The 22,225-nt window shown below is 45.6% G+C and overlaps 2 protein-coding genes across 2 annotated transcripts; both read right to left on the bottom strand.

The window, feature by feature from the left end:
• Nucleotides 1-1,158: 1,158 nt before the first annotated feature.
• On the bottom strand, nucleotides 1,159-3,870 carry LOC307064687 (serine/threonine-protein phosphatase 1 regulatory subunit 10-like; the record flags this gene model as incomplete). Its single annotated transcript, XM_079721363.1, has 1 exon — nucleotides 1,159-3,870. The coding sequence occupies one exon, from the start codon at nucleotides 3,868-3,870 to the stop codon at nucleotides 1,159-1,161; it is 2,712 nt and encodes a 903-aa protein (XP_079577489.1).
• Nucleotides 3,871-18,669: 14,799 nt separating this feature from the next.
• On the bottom strand, nucleotides 18,670-21,381 carry LOC307064491 (serine/threonine-protein phosphatase 1 regulatory subunit 10-like; the record flags this gene model as incomplete). Its single annotated transcript, XM_079721087.1, has 1 exon — nucleotides 18,670-21,381. The coding sequence occupies one exon, from the start codon at nucleotides 21,379-21,381 to the stop codon at nucleotides 18,670-18,672; it is 2,712 nt and encodes a 903-aa protein (XP_079577213.1).
• Between the last annotated feature and the right edge of the window lie 844 nt (nucleotides 21,382-22,225).

Below are 22,225 nucleotides of genomic sequence, written 5' to 3'. Positions count from 1 at the left end.
GTGGCTCCTCTTTTTTTTTTTTTCTTAAATACTTCTCTTTCCACTGTTTATTATTAATGTACAAAATATACAAAACCAAAAGAAGAAAGAATTACTCATCCTCAAATCCACTGTGGCTCTAACCCAAGACCCTGCGCAAAACCCAACCAATCCACTGTTTTCATAGAAAACAACTGATGCTGAGACAGGTGAAGGAGAGGGCTGGGAGAGGGCAGGTCATCTTATCGAATCCACCCAGGAAGGCACCTGGTGGGGTTTTAGAGGTGGCTGATTCAAGGGAGCTGGAGGCCTCACACCCACAAGGTTCCAGATGGGCGCCAGGGGCGTGCTAACTCCCAGAGGCAGTGCATGTAGTGTGACTGGCATGCCCAGCACACGGGGCTTCAGTTGAAAAGCTGGTCTCACTGAAGTGTTTTAATTTCCAGGATGAGCTGCAGGCAAGGGTGGACCACCACCAGTGGCCTCACCTATGCCAGCTAAAACTTTTCACTGGATGCCGATGTGAATTTGTCATCATTGAACCTGGCATACCCGTGATGCAAACTTGGGTGTTCACGGAAGATTGCAACGTCTTACTTGAGAAAGGACTCAATGTAAAGCCTGTGTCAGGGGAGGAGGGGGATGATGTATTCCAGAACTCAAATCCAGCCTGAGTCCTCTCAGTGCAGTGGGATACACAATACCCCTTTTACCATCTCCACACCCCACGAGGAAGCATGAATTTGGCGGGGATGATTTCATAAGTGCAGCTGATCCCGTGTCAGAGTTCTGTGTGCATGTGGAGGACCCACAAGAGGAGAGTAGAGGTGTTCTCCAGGATAACCAGCTTTAGGTTCTCAGGCATAAAGGGTAATACCAGAGAGGCACTTGGCATAAAGGGCAAATCTCCTCAAAAAGTGAAGCCAACCAGGTCTCCTCTTCAGCAGTCCAGGGTACAGAATGTGTCCAGTCTCTCTCCTCCCCATACTGGAGGAAAATATGTACATCAATGCACACCAGTGATCAGAAAACCCCCAGGAACCCAGGCAGGTGGGCACTGAGGGGGCCGGCTCCTCATCAGCTGGGGAAAGGGGAAAATGGGCCTCACAGAAGCCATAAAAGGGTGGAAGGAGCAAGGCTGCAGTTCACAGGAGTGTGGGCGGGGCGGGCAGGTGGTCCCTAGGGCAGGGGGGGCCCATTGACACCCGGGTGGTAGAAGGCACAGTTGTTCTCATAGCGGCAGTTACCCTTCTTCATGAAATGTCGACAAACAGGGCGATTTGACATGTCTCCTCCACGGCTGTGGCCTCCATCATGCCCTTGGTGGCCCCCTCTGCCATGGCCAGGAACATCATGGCCACGGTGCTCATGAGGGGGTGGCCCTCGATGGTCGTGGCCTCGGTGACCAGGGCCATCATGAGGCCAGTGGCCATGGGGCCCCCCATGTCCAGGGCCTTCATGGAGCCAATGTACACCACCAGCACCCATTCCTCCACCAGGGCCTTCACGAGGACGATGGCCACTGCCACCAGGGCCTTCGTGGGGGCGATGCCCACCGCCCATGCCACTGCCAGGGCCTTCATGGGGACGATGTCCGCTGCCACTGCTCATGCCGCCACCAGGGCCTTCATGGGGACGATGCCCACCACCTCCGACCATGCCCCCAGCAGGGCCCCCTTGTCCACTTGGAGGTCCTCCTGCAGAGCGACCTCCTCTGGCCCCTCGGAATGGAGGAGGAGGTGGTCCATTCCCACCTCGGCCACCACGGCCTCTATGGTATGGCCCCAGACCTGGTCCCCCACGCATCGGGCCACCCCACATGGGGTCACCTGGGACATCCCAGAAGGGATCACCCCCCCGGGGAGGGGGTGGGGGACCCAGAAGATGTGGACCCACTGGCCCACAAGGACCCCCAGGGCCCCCATGGGGACCTGGCATAGGTCCGCCAGGCCCAGGGGGGAAGTGCTGCATGCCCTTGGGGCCCCCAGGGCCTTGCAGTGGGAAACCATTGGCTATGGGACCAGGGCCTAAGAGTCCATGAGGCACTGGCATCTGCTTGATCTTGTCTGAATAGTCTGGTTGCTTCAGCAGTTCTTCTGAGGGATGACTGTTAGGGCTCCCCATGATGAAGGTGAGGATCTCCTGCACATTGATGCCTCCTCCTCCAGGACCCTGGGGGCTCTTCCCGGCACCCATGCTTCTCATAAGATTGGCCAGAACAGGAGGCAACTTGGAACCGCCCGCCCCATCGGGTGAGCCACCGGTTCCCCCAGTCTCCAGGGTCTCAACATATGGGGTCTCATCCATGGAACATTCCTCATCTAGGGGGATGAGTTTGGGGGGGATAGGCTCATAGGGCTCAGGATCAGGCTCGTGAGGACTTTCCTTGTTCGGGAAGAGCTCCTGAAGGATCCCCTTCTCTCGCTCAGCCTGGATGTACCGCTCCTGGCTGTTGCTTCCAGGGGTGACAAGAGGCGAGGGCAGCACCAGGGGCCGGGGGCACACCCAGGGCACCTTCTCCTCCATGTTGTCGTGGCTCAGACGCCGGGCCGTCTCAAACTCGCGTCGGTCTGACAGTATCTCTCGCTTAGCTGCCTCGCCAAAGTCCTTGATCTTATTCACGTTCACTCGTTCAGTTGCATCCAGTTCAAAATAGAAATACTCTCTCAGTTTGCCCTCCGCAGGCCAGGTCACACCTTTCCTCTTCCTGCCTTTCCGGGTCAGCTGGCTAGGATATCCGGGACTCTCCACTGGCTTTGCATCCAGAGCTCCTGGCTCCAAAGAGGCAGTATCCATGAGCTCTGGGACTTCAACAGGGGGAACTGGGGTCCCTGGACGTTCTGTGTCCATAGCCTCAGAAGGAGGTGCTGGCTCTGGGGAAGAAGGTTTGGCTGTGCTCGGTTCTGTGCTCGTTTTCCCTTCAAATGGGCTTGGCTTGGCAGCTGTGGCTGACAGCACCTCCTTCTTCTTCTTCTTAATTTTAATGCCTGGAACAGGGGCTGAATTGAGCGCATACACAAAGCTCAGGCCCTCCACAGGCTGTGGCGGGATGATCTTCACTTTGATCTCTTTGGTGGCATTGGGTGTTGTGTTGAGTGGCTTGTATTTCTTCTCTGCACGGGGCACAGCAACTCCTGCGGCAGCTGTGGAACTCTGACGCTTGAGGGGGATGGGTTTAAGGTTGTACTTGTCAGAAACCACCACTGCACTGGCATCATTCTTCACAGGCCCCAAAGACGGGGTCTCCAGCTCTAATCCGGTAGAGCGGAACTTGGCGTGACTGGGCGCCGTGGTTCGGAGGGACTTGGGCTTCTCCCTCTTCCTCTCCGGGGCCTCCTCGGCCCGAGTCTCAGCCTTCACCTCAGTCAACGGTCGCTCAGGAGGGGTGGTTCGACTCTTTCCCCCTTCTTTCCGTTTCTTCTTAGCTTTCTCAGCAGGCTGGGTACTGCTCTGGGAGCGGATCACTGCCATCCAGTCGCTGACAAGGACTGAGGCCAATTTCCGGAGCTCTTCATTCTCACTTGACTTGCTCAGCTGCTTCACCAGTTTGGCTGTGTTGTTCTGCTTGAGATGGTCAACAGTGAGTGGTAGGTGCTGCAGGGTCAGGAGAATTTGCTGCAGGAGGGGAATGTTGTTGGTTGTCTTTGAATATGTCAGCCAATTGTTAAGAAGCTTGTAACCACCACCATCAATAAACCTGACCAATATTTCTGGTGAACGGGTCTGCAGGAGAATGTTCAAGTAAGTGCATCGGCTCACCATCTTTCGTGCTTCCTTCATAAGACTGAAGATCTTCGAAATCCCATCCACACTCTTGACTTCCCCATCTCGGTTAAGGAAGCTTTCCAGGCCCTTGAGAAGCTCTTTGGGGTCTATGGGACCCGAACCCATGATCGAGGTTTTTATCCACTTCGGGCTCACGGGGGGAGGGGGTTAAAATTTTGGAGAAAAAAAATAAAACTACCAAGAGGACCCAAAACTCAATTATTTGGGGGGCCTCATTGGATCAAAAAGTCTCCTTAAAAAAAATAAAGGCCAACTCAGTATTCATTCCCCCACCACCCAACTCCATGTAGGGATGGGGGGGTCTTAGAAAAAAAGTTCTGAGTGGATTAAAAAAAGGAAACGCTGGATGAGTGAATTTGGGTGGGTTTGGGAAGGGAGGGTGGTTGATTATTCTTGAAGTTATGTGGTGACGGTCCTTCGGCCACAGATTTCAAGTCCCAGGCAGCGTGGGCTGGTGGTGGGGGGGCAAGAGAGGTGGGAAGGGCCAGAAGACACAAGTGGTTGCGCTGGTGGCTGCTGTTTTCCCTTCCCCCCTCTCTCGGGATCCTTTCAAGGGCTTAGATGTTGCTGCGGCTTGTTTCTTTTCTCCTCGTGGCCGGCCTGTCTTTCTCCGAGAAAATTCAAACCCTTCGCTCAGCCTCTTCCCCCGGGCACCCTCTTCCGCCTCCTTCCTGGCCTCCGAACGCGTGCGCTTGACCTAGCGGCCTAGCACCTCCCTTTCCTCTGCTTCCACCACTTCCGCCGTCGAGATCATTTCTCACCAAGGGTTGGTAGAATCGGACCGGTGCCTGCGCAGTGAGAGAGGATCGCGGTCAAAATCGACTTCAAAATTGCTTCAAGTACAAACTGTAAGAGTGGGATCTAAGAGTCGTAGTGGCTGGTTCAGCAAAAACGCAATTGTGTGGCCGAATTCGATTGTGACGCAGTTGAAACTGGCCCCTCCCTACGGCTGCCCTTTCAGGCTTCCGGCTCCCCTTTCCGGCTTCCGGCTCCCCTTTCAGGCTTCCGGCTCCCCTTTCAGGCTTCCGTCCTGACGCAGATGCGCTGCCGCCTTGTGCACTGCGGGGTCGTCCTTGGCCGAGGTGGCTCCTCTTGTTGTGAAGGAGCTCTATTTTATTCCCGTCTTGCCCCTAGGTTCTTCTGACCATTTTTTGGTCTTTTTTTTTTTTAGATTCCATATATATGTGTTAGCATACGGTATTTGTCTTTCTCTTTCTGACTGACTTCACTCTGCAGACCTACTAGAGAATGGACTTGAGGATATGGGGAGGGGGAAGGGTAAGCTGGGACAAAGTGAGAGAGTGGCATGGACATATATACACTACCAAATGTAAAATAGCTAGCTAGTGGGAAGCAGCCGCATAGCAGAGCGAGATCAGCTCTGTGCTTTGTGACCACCTAGAGGGGTGGGGTAGGGAGGGTGGGAGGGAGGGAGATGCAAGAGGGAAGAGATAGGGGGACATATGTATATGTATAACTGATTCACTTTGTTATAAAGCAGAAACTAACACACCATTGTAAAGCAATTATACTCTAATAAAGATGTTTTTTTTTTTTTTTTTTTTTTTTTTTTAAATTAATTAATTTATTTTTGCTGCGTTGGCTCTTCGTTTCTGTGCGAGGGCTTTCTCCAGTTGTGGCAAGTGGGGGCCACTCTTCATCGCGGTGCGCGGGCCTCTCACTATCGCGACCTCTCCCGTTGCGGAGTACAGGCTCCAGACGCGCAGGCTCAGTAGCTGTGGCTCACGGGCCTAGCTGCTCCGCAGCATGTGGGATCTTCCCAGACCAGGGCTCGAACCCATGTCCCCTGCATTAGCAGGCAGATTCTCAACCACTGCGCCACCAGGGAAGCCCAATAAAGATGTTTTTAAAAAAAGAATATTGACAATAAAAATCATCTACATTGGAAAAAAAAGAATGAGTTTATATTGATTTGATATTTTGTTAGTATTGGAGATTGAGTGAAATGTTGACATTCACTTTTGTTTGTTATTAGACCAAAGCATACATTATTTTTCATCATAAATTTTTTTTTTTTTTTTTTTTTGGCCGCGAGCACTTGCAGGATCTTAGTTTCCCAACCAGTGATTGAACGTGGGCCCTTGGTAGTAAAAGCACAGAGTCCTAACCACTAGACCGCCAGGGAATTCCCCTCATCATAACTTTTATGAAATCTTTCTTTTGTCAGATTATCCAAATCCAAAATTTACTTTTTATTGCTTTACTTTAAGTGAAAGTGACAGCTTTGAGTTAGGTCACTTGTTCTGAAGACCCCTTTAGGGGTCTTAAGACCTACTTTAGGAGTACATAATAACTTAATGGTAAAGAATCTTAATGCATATGTTGGAATGAATTTATTTAAAATACTGTATTAAGAACTTTACCTTATTTTTCTTTTTACTTTTACAGTAAGGCAAAAGAGAATGAAAGAAGTAGATAATCTTGAAAGTATAAAGGAAGAATGGTGAGTTAATTTATGCATTTTCTTTGTTATTAATGCCTTTGTTACTGTCTTTCTCTCTCTTTACGTTTCACTGACTTAGTTAAGTTTTCATGATGATTATCTGTTAAATACCAAATAGTAATGTACTTTAAAGTTTTTTTTCCATAGCTGCATTAAATGGATTTTAGTCAAGTTTTAAGTCTTTTTGTGATTAATTTTTTTAAGTGTTAAATTTCTCTCTGCCCACATATTATTTCTGTTATTTAAGAGGGAAATTAAAGTAACTATTTATTACTTCATTAGCCTCTTGTGTTATACCATCTTGAATTCATAGTGGAAATATAGTGGAATCAGATAAACCTAGGTTTGAATCCCAAACCTAGGTTTGACTGTTAAGTAGTAGTCTTAACACTACTTCTGTGGCATTTGAGCGACTTAGGTAGATTCTTTGAGCTTCAATATCTCATCTAAAAAGGAGGAGGTGTACATAGTTACCTGAAAGGTTTTTGTAAGAATTAGATAACCAATTTAAAGCACCGAGCGTCGTATTAGCATATAGCAGGCACCCAATAAATGGTAGATGCAAAGTCTGTCGTTCTTATTAATACAAAATTCTTTATTCTCACTTCTCTGAAGTGGAATATTTATTTTTGTATTATGTTCTGTGTTTTAAATACTTGAAAAGGTAAATATCTTTCATTCATAGTCCATTTAAGGAGACAGGTGTTTACAAATACTTTGTGAACACTTTCTATACCGAACAAATACTATTTATTATTCTTTCACTAGAGTACTTACTGTTTTCTATAAATATCTGATACTAAGTATATAATTGTGAGGTTATGTCAGGAGCCCCTAAGACTGCCTCCAGATGTGATGATTTGCTTAGAGGATTCACAGGATTCAGCCTATAGTCATACTAATGACTAAGCTTTATTGCAATGAAAAGATACTTTGCAAGGGGGTGAAGTCCAGGAGAAACCAGGCATAAGCTTGTAAGAGTCCTTGCCCAGTGCAGCCACCAGGACACACACTTAATTCCTCCAGTAATAAGTTATATAGCACGTGTGAGATGTTGTCTACCAGGGAAGTTCATTGGAAATGAGCCTAGGGTTTATACTGGGGACTAGGCACATTTTAAAATTCCATACTCATGAGAAAAGTAAAAAGGATAGCAACAGTTAGGCCTGCTACGTTAACTCTTTTCTACACAGAAATAAGTTGAATGGCTTGCTTATTTATGGCTTGCTTACTTATTTATTTATTTACTTACTTGCTTGCTTATTTATTTTTGCCACACCTTGTGGCTTGCAGAACTTCCCCAACCAGGGATCCAACCCGTGCCCCCTGCAGTGGAAGCAGAGAGTCTTAACCACTGGACCACCACAGAAGTCCCAGTTGAATGACTAATTTGTTTTTTTAATTTTCATTTATTAATTTTTGGCTGTGTTGCGTCTTCATTGCTGCACGTGGGCTTTCTCTAGTTGCGGTGATCAGGGGCTACTCATTGTGTGTGCGGTGCGCAGGCTTCTCATTGTGGTGGCTTCTCTTGTTGCGGAGCACGGGCTCTACATGTGTGGGCTTCAGTAGTTGTGGCTCACAGGCTCTAGAGTGCAGGCTCAGTAGTTGTGGCGCCCGGGCTTAGTTGCTCCACAGCATATGGGATCTTCCCAGAGCAGGGCTCGAACCCGTGTCTTCTGCATTGGCAGGCAGATTCTTAACCACTGCGCCACCAGGGAAGCCCTGAATGACTGAGTTTAAAGAGTAAAATTAACTTAGGACTTCTAACAGTTTTGTGGAGACGTAATTCACATACCATATAACTCATCCATTTAAAGTATACCATTCAGGGATGAAGACCCTGAATGAAGACCCAACGCAGCCAAACATGAATAATAAATAAATAAATAAATTGAAAAAGAGTAGGGGCATTAGAAGCCTGAGTTCAGTTTCCAGCTCTGCCTACCAATAGCTTTGTGATCTTGGGCAAATTGCTTAAGCTTTTTCTTTACCTAGTAAATGAGGATAAAATCAATATGTGCTAGGGAGGGTGGGAGGCAGGGAGACTCAAGAGGGAAGAGATATGGGAACATATGTATATGTACTGATTCACTCTGTTATAAAGCAGAGACTAACACACCATTGTAAAGCAATTATACTCCAATAAAGATGTTAAAAACAAAACAAAACAATATGTGCCTTTTAGGTCACTGTGAAGATTGAAAGAGTGAACACATGTAAAGCGCTTAGAAAAGTTCCTAACATGGATTAATAAATGCTTAGTAAATATTAGCTATTAAGAGAGGCTTTATAATGTATCATGGCTAGGAGCATAGACTTGGAAGACAGATTAACAGGGTTTGAATTCTGTTTCTGCCACTTACTAGCTGTGTAATCTCTAACATGTAACTTAACCTCTTTGTGACTCATTTTCCTTATCTATAAAATGTGGATAAAAATATCTGCCTTGCAGATCCTGGTACAGTGTAAGAACTATAGAAGTGTTGATTATTATCTGAGAAATCTGAGAAATTATCTCTCAGTACATTTATGAATTTTCTATGTGACTTTAGAAAAGATCAACCAGAAACCATCCTTTTATCAAACAAAATCTTAGGTAATATTTCTTATATGACAAAATATAAACACACATACACATACAAAAACAGTAGATGGGGCGGGCAAAATGGAGGAAGGTGGTCAAAAGGTACAAACTTCCAGTTATAAAATAAATAAGTCATGGGATATAATGTACATCATGGAGACTTTAGTTCATAACACTGTACTGCATATCTGAAAGTTGCCAAGAGAGTAAATCCTGAAAGTTCTCATCACAAGGAAAAAATTCTGTAACTATGTATGGTGATGGATGTTAACAATTAACTAGACATTGTGGTGATTATTTTTCAGTACATACAAGCATTGAATTGTTATGTTGTATATCTGAAACTAAAATAATGTATGTCAGTTGTACCTCAATTTAAAAAGAAAGAAAGAAAGAAAAAAAAACCCCAGTAGAGTATTAAACCACTACAGATGAAAGTCTTGAGTGGGAAATTTCATTCTGAAGTGTGCAAAGGAGCAAAACTATGATTATGACTGTTCCTCACACCTTACCACCTTTAGTTTCAAGAGTGCTTTGTGTTACCACAAAGTACATAGTAACCCCCTTTAAAGCCATTTTGAGAGCTTTACAAAGAACACGTTTTTTTACTCTGGACCAGTGGTTTTCAACCTGGTGCAGTTTTGCCCATCCCACCCCCAGAGGCCATCTGGCATTGTCTAAAGATGTGTTTTATTATTATAACGCTGGGGGGTTGGGGGTTGTCCATGCTACTGGCGTCTAGTGGTTAACGGCCACAGATGCTGCTAAACTTCCCATGGTGTACAGGACAGCCTGCCCAACAAAGAATTAACCTTCCCCAAATATCAATGGACTGAAGTTGAGAAAACCCTGCTCTGGACCACAAGTGTTAACGACTTCCCGAGGCCACATATCTCCTGTGTTAATTCAGAAGAGAGTCTCAACTGCAGGCGTGGAGGTAGCATGTCAGTTCTAGATCCTTTAACTAAAACAATTTGTGTAAATTTTTAAGAGAATTAATGGTTAATAGTGCTTCTTTTTCTTTTGTGTGTGTGTGTATAGGGTTTGTGAAACAGGATCTGACCACCAACCTCTTACTGATAATCAACAAACAAATTGTGAATATTTTGTTGACAGCCTTTTTGAGGAAGCTCAGAAGGTTGGTGCCAAATGTTTGTCTCCCACTGAACAAAAGAAACAGGTAAGTGTCCATAAATTTTTTCTTTCCCAGTGCTTCTCAAAATATGGCCCTTTAGAGGTCAAAACTGTTTTCATAATAATAGTAAGATACTATTTACTGTTTTCACTGTGTTGAGTTTGCACCGATACTGCAAAAGCAATGGTAGGCAAAACTGGCACCTTAGGAGGAATTGAGGTAGTGACACTACTCTGTACCAGTAACTACTGTATTCTTTCCTTGAACTTGCAGGGGGAAAAAACACTCGTTTCAATTAAAAATTTCCTACACAGTTCATTAATTCCCAGCTCTTTAATACACATCTTACAATATTCTATGTGATAAAATATGAAGTGTATGTAAAACATTTCTACAATATACAGAAGTATCTTAAGGAAAAGTACCATTGCTTGAGATACAAGCTGAACACTCTGCTTTTTCATGGTGTACTGTTTTTACATGAAAGTGATTTACAGACAACTAGTTATTCAGTCTTGGATATTCTGCAGACATTTTCTCAAAATGTATGAAGTAAATCTGACACTTCAAGGGAAACAACTTACAGTATTTATTGCAAATGATAAGATACGATTTTATCAACTTTGTTAAGTGAAAGTAAGAATTTTGATAACCTGCCATCATGCACTTGACAGCTTCCCAAAACTTAAAAGATATTTCTGATAGGATTATTGTCATATTAATAACTATACCTTTAAGTTTAAGATTCCATGTTCAGATTCTCAACTAACTTTTCTTTTTAATAAATTTATTTTTTATTTATTTATTTTTGGCTGCGTTGCGTCTTCATTTTTGCACGTGGGCTTTCTGCAGTTGTGGCGAGCGGGGGCTTCTCTTCGTTGCAGTGTGCATGCTTCTCACTGCGATGGCTTCTCTTGTTGAGGAGCGCAGGCTCTAGGCACGCAGGCTTCAGTAGTTGTGGCATGTGGGCTCAGTAGCTGTGGCTTGCAGGCTCTAGAGCGCAGGCTCCGTAGTTGTGGCACACGGGCTTAGTTGCTCCACGGCATGTGGGATCTTCCCAGAGCAGGGATCGAACCTGTGTCGCCTGCATTGGCAGGCGGATTCTTAGCCACTGTGCCACCAGGGATGTCCCTCGACTTTTTTTTTTTTTTTTTAATTGAAGTACAGTTGATTTAAAATGTTGTGTTAAGAAATTCCCTGGCCGTCCAGTGGTTAGGACTCTGAGCTTTCCCTGCTGAGGGCACAGGTTCAGTCCCTCGCTGGGGAGCTAAGATCCCACAAGCCACGCGGCATGGCCAAAAAAAGAAAAAAGTTGTGTTAGTTTCAGATGTACAGCAAAGTGATTCAGTTTTTTTATATATATATAATATATATAATATATATAATGTATATAAAAATATATATGATATATATAAAATATATAAAATATATGTGTTATATATTTTTTTCAAATTCTTTTTCATTATAGGTTATTACAAGATAGTGAATATAAGTTCTCTGTGCTATGCAGGAGGCCCTTGTTGTTTATCTATTTTATATGTAGTAGTGTTTATCTGTTAATCCCAAACTCCTAATTTATCCCTCACCCCACCTTTCCCCTTCAGTAGCCATAAGTTTGTTTTCTATATCTACGAGTCTGTTTCTGTTTTGTAAATATATTCACTTGTATCATTTTTTTAGATTCTACATATGTGTTATCATGTGATATTTTCAACTAAATTTTTTTTTTTTTTTTTTGCGGTACACGGGCCTCTCACTGTTGTGGCCTCTCCCGTTGCGGAGCACAGGCTCCGGACGCACAGGCCCAGCAGCCATGGCTCACGGGCCTAGCCGCTCCGCGGCATGTGGGATCTTCCCAGACTGGGGCACGAACCTGTGTCCCCTGCATCAGCAGGCGGACTCTCAACCACTGCACCACGAGGGAAGCCCTCAACTAACTTTTGAGATACTACCACTTACTACATTTTGAGGTAGTATCTTGGAAAAGCTATTAAAATGCTTTTTGCAACTACATATCTGTTTGAGGCTTGATTTTTGGTTTTTTTAATGTACTTCAAATCAAAATGCCATATCACAGTGGACTGAAGGCAGCAGCAATTATGAGAATCTAGCTGGCTTTTCGAAGTCAGACATTAAAGAGATCCCTTTACTCTACTTTGCCTTAAAATTTTTTTTAAATATATTTTTTATTTATTTAATTTGGTTGCACTGTGTCTTAGTTGCGGCAGGCGGGCTCCTGAGCTCTGGCATGCAAACTCTTAGTTGCGACACGCATGTGAGGTCTAGTTCCCTGACCAGGGATCGAATCCGGACCCCCTGCATTGAGAGCTCGAAGAGAGTTCTTTAGTTCTTCAGACTGAAGTCTGAAGGGCTTAGGTTGAAAAATAGCAGCCCGGTTCCTCCATGGCCATGATATCTAATTCCCAGAGGTAATCACTACCCAGAGGTAGTCTTAACTATTTCTTCTTGTATAAAGACTGTATTTGTAAGAATATACTAAAAATGATAGTTCTTGATTTTTTAGTTTTTTCAAATTATGTCTTGACTTTTTTAAAATAGAAAATGAGAATTTAGCTCTTATTCTTCCTTCCCCTCATCCCCAAACCACCTCCTCTCATTTGACTAACATAATTATATCATAATTTGGGATTAAATCAATTATCATTGTTTATATCTTTATGACTTTGTAAATACTGTCCAGCATCACTGAGTCATATAGTGTGTGATGATAGTTCTTTTCCTGACTGCCTTTTAAATTTTCACTAGAATTAGTAGTTTTTTCCCTTCCATATTGCCTTTATTTTCTTTGTGGCTGTCATTAATTTATCCCTGAACTCTGATAGAAGGCTGTATCTTTTTCCAGTATGTTTGAACATATTAGATAATTTTACCAGTTTAATTTTTTCTGAAGGACAACTGTGGTGAAGCCCTTCTTTCTCCGATGTCCTCTAGGGGAGTTACACTGCTGCTGCCCTGGAATCTATGATCCTGAGCACTTTATTTATCTCTCCTCTCACTTCTGGTGCACTGAATTCTGTGCCTCTCCCAACCCCTACCCTGTATGTTTCCACTTTTATGAAGCCAGTCTTGAGGTGTTTTATGCAGAAAGTGCGGGTAAAAAGAGTGCGTGGGAAATGGATGGCTTAAAACCTTGCGCACCTGAATTTGCCTTTATTCTGCCTTCACACATGATTGATAGATTGCTGTTTTGGCATCTGAGCCTGTGTGTGTGACATGTTTTTGCTCCCTGCAACCTATTAGAATCTTTTCTTTAATCTCCTCATGTTCTATGGGCCTTGGTATAGATTCTTTTTCATTCATTCAATACAGAAACTTGTAGTTTACTCTTCTAGGACATTTTCTCATGTTGCTTCTCGATATTTTGCTCCCCTCTGTTTCCTGTCTCTCTAGAGTATTTTTACTTAGATAATGGATCTCTTGGACTGAGTCTCTTATTGTTTCTCCTGTTTTCCACCTCGTGGTTGTTTTGTTCTATTTTAATTGTACTAGTTCTTCCACCTTATATTCAATCCCTTTGTTTACTTTCCATTTTAAGTTTCTAAGAGCTCTTTTGCTCCCTGAATATTCCCTCCTACTCCCGTTCAAACATCCTCTCATATAAGTGTATTAATTATCGTGTTTGCATTTTTGTTTTTAAGTTTCTTCTGTTTTCCTCAGTGTCTTTTTTTTTTTTTTTTTTTTTTTTTGGCCCATGCAGCTTGTGGGATAGTTCCTTGACCAGGGATTGAACCCCGGGCCCTCAGCAGTGAAAGTACCGGTCCTAACCACTGGACTGCTAGGGAATTCCCCTCCTCAGTATCTTTATGTACTCTTTTCCTATTTGTTTTGTTCTCATTCTTTTCTTTTTTTAAATTAATTTTTATTGGAGTATAGTTGATTTACAATGTTGTATTAGTTTCTGCTGTACAGTGAAGTGAGTCAGTTACACATATACATATATCCACTCTTTTTTAGATTCTTTTCCTGTATAGGTTATTCCAGAGTATTGAGTAGAATTCCCTGTGCTATACTGTAGGTCCTTATTAGTTGTCTGTTTTATATATGTGTTAATTCCAATCTCCCAATTTATCCCTCCCTGCCACTTTCCCCCTTGGTAACCGTAAGTTTGTTTCCTACATGTGTGACTCTATTTCTTTTGGGTAAGTAAGTTCATTTGTACAATTTTTTTAGTTCTCATTCTTTTCTGTGAGTACCATGAGAGCAGAGTCTTGGCAGTTTGGTTATAGGTAAACAAAAAGAGGTAATATAATATAGTGGTTAAGAGTATGGATTCCAACCCCAGCTCCACCCTTACTGACTATGTGATATTGGGCAATTTAATTAATCTTTTGTGTTTCTAATTTCCCATCTATAAAAAGGATAATAATACCCACCTTGTGTGGATTTTAGGAGGATTAAATAAATACATGTAGGGAAAGTACTTTAAACAGTGTTTGGTACATGTAAGTGTACACACAAGTGCTCTCCCAGATAAGTACATAGACAGACAGACAGATAGATAGGCAGGCAGGCTAATAATATATGCTATCATTATTGTGATTGTTTTCCCTAACATCTTAGTGGAGTGTCTGTTACATATTAGGCACTCAATAAACATATGCTGAATGAATAAATGCTAGAGACAAGGGAAGGCCTCTAATAGTCTATTTTCTTAAATGGTTTTTTATAAGTCCTTCTGTGTTCAGCCTGAAGCATCCCTGCATCCTACTGTATTTCTGAACCTTTCTGTATTTGTACAGTGACTTCTTTGATTCAATGAGTGAATAAATAATGTTCTTAGGAGATGATCCACAAGATGTTGAGAGATGAAATATTGATAACAGTAACACTGATAGTTTATATTTGAAGGAATAGCCATTAATTACTCATAGTTTTTTTCCCCCCTTTATTATTCTTAATATTCAAGTCATTTCAGAGTCATTCTCTAAACTGTTGAGAAGTCTGTTCTGGCCAGAAAGCTTTAGTGTCCTCTTAGATAGGGCACAGAATATTTTTGCAAATGACCTCTCTTAAAGAAGATTATTAATGAATTATTTTAAAATATTATTCATTATGAACCCTATTTTATGTATACATTATAATTTTTGATATTTTACATTTGAAGCTTGCTGTTAAGAATGGTATATTTAAAAAATTTGTAGCTGTGTGCGGTGGTGGATGTTAACTACACTTATTCTGTAATCATCTTGCAATAGATATATATATCAAACCATTATGTTGTATACCTAAGACTAATACAAGGTTATATGTCAGTTATATCTCTATTTTAAAGAAAAGATTGATACAGAAAATATACACTGATAGAAGAAAGTTTCAAGGGGCTTTTAGTTTATTAGTACACTTCATTTATTAACATGATGCATCTTGTTTCTTACTGCTTTGCAGGCAGATGTAAGTATAAAATTATGGAAAAATGGATTCACAGTCAATGATGATTTCAGAAGTTATTCTGATGGTGCAAGTCAGCAGTTTCTGAACTCCGTCAAAAAAGGGTAAGCAGTCTTTGTAAATAGAGGGATATTTATTTATTTATTTATTTATTTTAAATTAATTAATTTATTTTTGGCTGTGTTGGGTCATCATTGCTGCCCACGGGCTTTTTCTAGTTGTGGAGAGTGGGGGCTACTCTTTGCTGCGGTGCGTGGGCTTCTCACTGCGGTAGCTTCTCTTGTTGCGGAGCACGGGGTCAAGGCGCGTGGCCTTCAGTAGTTGTGGCACGCGGGCTCAGTACTTGTGGCTCGAGGCCTCTAGAGCGCAGGCTGAGTAGTCATGGCGCAAGGGTTTAGTTGCTCCACGGCATGTGGGATCTTCCCGGACCAGGGCTCGAACCCGTGTCCCCTGCATTAGCAGGCGGATTCTTAACCACTGCACCACCAGGGAAGTCCAAGAAGAATATTTTAGATATATTTCATTTAGAAGATTCTTTTTAATGTTGTTCACATGTTCCTGTGCATTCAAAGACACTTTTTCTTTTATAAATTCAGATTTTTTCATAAGATGAGTTTTCTTAAAAGAACCACAGCTGTAATTTTGAAGGGTCAGGAATTTGAATTCTGACCAACCAAAAGCTGACTTAAATTAATTCACTATTTTTTTTTTTTTTTTGCGGTACGTGGGCCTCTCACTGTTGTGGCCTCTCCCGTCGCGGAGCACAGGCTCTGGACACGCAGGCTCAGCGGCCTTGGCTCACGGGCCTAGCCGCTCCGCGGCATGTGGGATCTTCCCAGACTGGGGCACGAACCCGTGTCCCCTGCATCAGCAGGCGGACTCTCAACCACTGCGCCACAAGGGAAGCCCTACGTGTGTTTTTTTTTTTTTTTTTTTTTTTAGCTGCATTGGGTCTTCCTTGCTGTGCTCAGCTTTCTCTAGTTGTGGCGACTGGGAGCTACTCTTCATTGCAGTGCGTGGGCTTCTCATTGTGGTGGCTTCTCTTGTTGCGGAGCACAAGCTCTAGGCACGTGGGCTTCAGTAGTTATGGCACGTGGGCTCAGTAGTTGTGGCTCACGGGTTCTAGAGCTCAGGCTCAGTAGTTGTGGCATGTGGGCTCAGTAGTTGTGGCACACAGGCCACAGGGCCTTGAAGATTTTACTCCTATGTTTTCCTTTCCTTTGTTTTTTAAATATTTATTTATTTTATTTATTTGGCTGCGCCAGGTCTTAGTTGCAGCATGTGGGATCTTTAGTGGCAGCACGTGCGATCTTTAGTTGATACATGCTGGATCTTTAGTTGCAGCATGTGGGATCTTTTAGTTTTGGCATGTGGGATCTAGTTCCCTGACCAGGGATCGAACCTGGGTCCCCTGCATTGGGAGTGCAGAGTCTTAACTGCTGGACCACCAGGGAAGTCCCTTACTCCTATGTTTTCTTATAATTAAAGTTCTAACAGAACCTCCGATTACTCTTTCATGATAGATTGATAGAAAGAAAATTAATGAATAAAAAGCATGAACATTCTTTCTGCAATTGATGCTCATATTCATGCTCTTGCTTTCCTAAAAAGATACACAAAATTAAATATCTGTCCGATGGCACTGTCCTTAGCACATGATTTTATGTGTAACATCAATTTAATGGTGTAATGTACTTATTTTGGTCAGTTTTTATTTCAGAAGGGTTGATAGTATTCTACATCTAACCAATTTTCAATATATACATACACATATAGGTCTGTATGTATGTATATGTACAACGGGAGAGGCCACAATGGTGTGAGGCCCACGTACCGCAAAAAAAAAAAAAAAAAAGCGCAGATGGCTTGGGCTCTTTTAAACATCGATTTGTTTCCTTATTTCTTATATTATTTTTGTTGTAAGGGCAAAAGAGTATTGCAGAAAGTTTGGGAAAGAGAGAAAATAATCCACAATTTTTTACCCCCCCCCCCCGAACAATAACTATTTTCACTCTTGCTTCTCTCCATTTTTAAAACAATTGATTAATTTATTTATTTTTGGCTGCGTTGGGTCTTTGTTGCTGTGCGTGGGCTTTTTCTAGTTGCAGCGAGTGAGGACTACTCTTAGTTGTGGTGCGTGGGCTTCTCATTGAGGTGGCTCCTCTTTTTTTTTTTTTCTTAAATACTTCTCTTTCCACTGTTTATTATTAATGTACAAAATATACAAAACCAAAAGAAGAAAGAATTACTCATCCTCAAATCCACTGTGGCTCTAACCCAAGACCCTGCGCAAAACCCAACCAATCCACTGTTTTCATAGAAAACAACTGATGCTGAGACAGGTGAAGGAGAGGGCTGGGAGAGGGCAGGTCATCTTATCGAATCCACCCAGGAAGGCACCTGGTGGGGTTTTAGAGGTGGCTGATTCAAGGGAGCTGGAGGCCTCACACCCACAAGGTTCCAGATGGGCGCCAGGGGCGTGCTAACTCCCAGAGGCAGTGCATGTAGTGTGACTGGCATGCCCAGCACACGGGGCTTCAGTTGAAAAGCTGGTCTCACTGAAGTGTTTTAATTTCCAGGATGAGCTGCAGGCAAGGGTGGACCACCACCAGTGGCCTCACCTATGCCAGCTAAAACTTTTCACCGGATGCCGATGTGAATTTGTCATCATTGAACCTGGCATACCCGTGATGCAAACTTGGGTGTTCACGGAAGATTGCAACGTCTTACTTGAGAAAGGACTCAATGTAAAGCCTGTGTCAGGGGAGGAGGGGGATGATGTATTCCAGAACTCAAATCCAGCCTGAGTCCTCTCAGTGCAGTGGGATACACAATACCCCTTTTACCATCTCCACACCCCACGAGGAAGCATGAATTTGGCGGGGATGATTTCATAAGTGCAGCTGATCCCGTGTCAGAGTTCTGTGTGCATGTGGAGGACCCACAAGAGGAGAGTAGAGGTGTTCTCCAGGATAACCAGCTTTAGGTTCTCAGGCATAAAGGGTAATACCAGAGAGGCACTTGGCATAAAGGGCAAATCTCCTCAAAAAGTGAAGCCAACCAGGTCTCCTCTTCAGCAGTCCAGGGTACAGAATGTGTCCAGTCTCTCTCCTCCCCATACTGGAGGAAAATATGTACATCAATGCACACCAGTGATCAGAAAACCCCCAGGAACCCAGGCAGGTGGGCACTGAGGGGGCCGGCTCCTCATCAGCTGGGGAAAGGGGAAAATGGGCCTCACAGAAGCCATAAAAGGGTGGAAGGAGCAAGGCTGCAGTTCACAGGAGTGTGGGCGGGGCGGGCAGGTGGTCCCTAGGGCAGGGGGGGCCCATTGACACCCGGGTGGTAGAAGGCACAGTTGTTCTCATAGCGGCAGTTACCCTTCTTCATGAAATGTCGACAAACAGGGCGATTTGACATGTCTCCTCCACGGCTGTGGCCTCCATCATGCCCTTGGTGGCCCCCTCTGCCATGGCCAGGAACATCATGGCCACGGTGCTCATGAGGGGGTGGCCCTCGATGGTCGTGGCCTCGGTGACCAGGGCCATCATGAGGCCAGTGGCCATGGGGCCCCCCATGTCCAGGGCCTTCATGGAGCCAATGTACACCACCAGCACCCATTCCTCCACCAGGGCCTTCACGAGGACGATGGCCACTGCCACCAGGGCCTTCGTGGGGGCGATGCCCACCGCCCATGCCACTGCCAGGGCCTTCATGGGGACGATGTCCGCTGCCACTGCTCATGCCGCCACCAGGGCCTTCATGGGGACGATGCCCACCACCTCCGACCATGCCCCCAGCAGGGCCCCCTTGTCCACTTGGAGGTCCTCCTGCAGAGCGACCTCCTCTGGCCCCTCGGAATGGAGGAGGAGGTGGTCCATTCCCACCTCGGCCACCACGGCCTCTATGGTATGGCCCCAGACCTGGTCCCCCACGCATCGGGCCACCCCACATGGGGTCACCTGGGACATCCCAGAAGGGATCACCCCCCCGGGGAGGGGGTGGGGGACCCAGAAGATGTGGACCCACTGGCCCACAAGGACCCCCAGGGCCCCCATGGGGACCTGGCATAGGTCCGCCAGGCCCAGGGGGGAAGTGCTGCATGCCCTTGGGGCCCCCAGGGCCTTGCAGTGGGAAACCATTGGCTATGGGACCAGGGCCTAAGAGTCCATGAGGCACTGGCATCTGCTTGATCTTGTCTGAATAGTCTGGTTGCTTCAGCAGTTCTTCTGAGGGATGACTGTTAGGGCTCCCCATGATGAAGGTGAGGATCTCCTGCACATTGATGCCTCCTCCTCCAGGACCCTGGGGGCTCTTCCCGGCACCCATGCTTCTCATAAGATTGGCCAGAACAGGAGGCAACTTGGAACCGCCCGCCCCATCGGGTGAGCCACCGGTTCCCCCAGTCTCCAGGGTCTCAACATATGGGGTCTCATCCATGGAACATTCCTCATCTAGGGGGATGAGTTTGGGGGGGATAGGCTCATAGGGCTCAGGATCAGGCTCGTGAGGACTTTCCTTGTTCGGGAAGAGCTCCTGAAGGATCCCCTTCTCTCGCTCAGCCTGGATGTACCGCTCCTGGCTGTTGCTTCCAGGGGTGACAAGAGGCGAGGGCAGCACCAGGGGCCGGGGGCACACCCAGGGCACCTTCTCCTCCATGTTGTCGTGGCTCAGACGCCGGGCCGTCTCAAACTCGCGTCGGTCTGACAGTATCTCTCGCTTAGCTGCCTCGCCAAAGTCCTTGATCTTATTCACGTTCACTCGTTCAGTTGCATCCAGTTCAAAATAGAAATACTCTCTCAGTTTGCCCTCCGCAGGCCAGGTCACACCTTTCCTCTTCCTGCCTTTCCGGGTCAGCTGGCTAGGATATCCGGGACTCTCCACTGGCTTTGCATCCAGAGCTCCTGGCTCCAAAGAGGCAGTATCCATGAGCTCTGGGACTTCAACAGGGGGAACTGGGGTCCCTGGACGTTCTGTGTCCATAGCCTCAGAAGGAGGTGCTGGCTCTGGGGAAGAAGGTTTGGCTGTGCTCGGTTCTGTGCTCGTTTTCCCTTCAAATGGGCTTGGCTTGGCAGCTGTGGCTGACAGCACCTCCTTCTTCTTCTTCTTAATTTTAATGCCTGGAACAGGGGCTGAATTGAGCGCATACACAAAGCTCAGGCCCTCCACAGGCTGTGGCGGGATGATCTTCACTTTGATCTCTTTGGTGGCATTGGGTGTTGTGTTGAGTGGCTTGTATTTCTTCTCTGCACGGGGCACAGCAACTCCTGCGGCAGCTGTGGAACTCTGACGCTTGAGGGGGATGGGTTTAAGGTTGTACTTGTCAGAAACCACCACTGCACTGGCATCATTCTTCACAGGCCCCAAAGACGGGGTCTCCAGCTCTAATCCGGTAGAGCGGAACTTGGCGTGACTGGGCGCCGTGGTTCGGAGGGACTTGGGCTTCTCCCTCTTCCTCTCCGGGGCCTCCTCGGCCCGAGTCTCAGCCTTCACCTCAGTCAACGGTCGCTCAGGAGGGGTGGTTCGACTCTTTCCCCCTTCTTTCCGTTTCTTCTTAGCTTTCTCAGCAGGCTGGGTACTGCTCTGGGAGCGGATCACTGCCATCCAGTCGCTGACAAGGACTGAGGCCAATTTCCGGAGCTCTTCATTCTCACTTGACTTGCTCAGCTGCTTCACCAGTTTGGCTGTGTTGTTCTGCTTGAGATGGTCAACAGTGAGTGGTAGGTGCTGCAGGGTCAGGAGAATTTGCTGCAGGAGGGGAATGTTGTTGGTTGTCTTTGAATATGTCAGCCAATTGTTAAGAAGCTTGTAACCACCACCATCAATAAACCTGACCAATATTTCTGGTGAACGGGTCTGCAGGAGAATGTTCAAGTAAGTGCATCGGCTCACCATCTTTCGTGCTTCCTTCATAAGACTGAAGATCTTCGAAATCCCATCCACACTCTTGACTTCCCCATCTCGGTTAAGGAAGCTTTCCAGGCCCTTGAGAAGCTCTTTGGGGTCTATGGGACCCGAACCCATGATCGAGGTTTTTATCCACTTCGGGCTCACGGGGGGAGGGGGTTAAAATTTTGGAGAAAAAAAATAAAACTACCAAGAGGACCCAAAACTCAATTATTTGGGGGGCCTCATTGGATCAAAAAGTCTCCTTAAAAAAAATAAAGGCCAACTCAGTATTCATTCCCCCACCACCCAACTCCATGTAGGGATGGGGGGGTCTTAGAAAAAAAGTTCTGAGTGGATTAAAAAAAGGAAACGCTGGATGAGTGAATTTGGGTGGGTTTGGGAAGGGAGGGTGGTTGATTATTCTTGAAGTTATGTGGTGACGGTCCTTCGGCCACAGATTTCAAGTCCCAGGCAGCGTGGGCTGGTGGCGGGGGGGGGCAAGAGAGGTGGGAAGGGCCAGAAGACACAAGTGGTTGCGCTGGTGGCTGCTGTTTTCCCTTCCCCCCTCTCTCGGGATCCTTTCAAGGGCTTAGATGTTGCTGCGGCTTGTTTCTTTTCTCCTCGTGGCCGGCCTGTCTTTCTCCGAGAAAATTCAAACCCTTCGCTCAGCCTCTTCCCCCGGGCACCCTCTTCCGCCTCCTTCCTGGCCTCCGAACGCGTGCGCTTGACCTAGCGGCCTAGCACCTCCCTTTCCTCTGCTTCCACCACTTCCGCCGTCGAGATCATTTCTCACCAAGGGTTGGTAGAATCGGACCGGTGCCTGCGCAGTGAGAGAGGATCGCGGTCAAAATCGACTTCACAATTGCTTCAAGTACAAACTGTAAGAGTGGGATCTAAGAGTCGTAGTGGCTGGTTCAGCAAAAACGCAATTGTGTGGCCGAATTCGATTGTGACGCAGTTGAAACTGGCCCCTCCCTAC

The sequence above is a fragment of the Hyperoodon ampullatus genome, assembly GCF_949752795.1.
Source record: "Hyperoodon ampullatus genome assembly, chromosome: 15".
Lineage (NCBI taxonomy): Eukaryota > Metazoa > Chordata > Mammalia > Artiodactyla > Ziphiidae > Hyperoodon > Hyperoodon ampullatus.
This window is presented reverse-complemented; position numbering and strand designations above follow the sequence as displayed.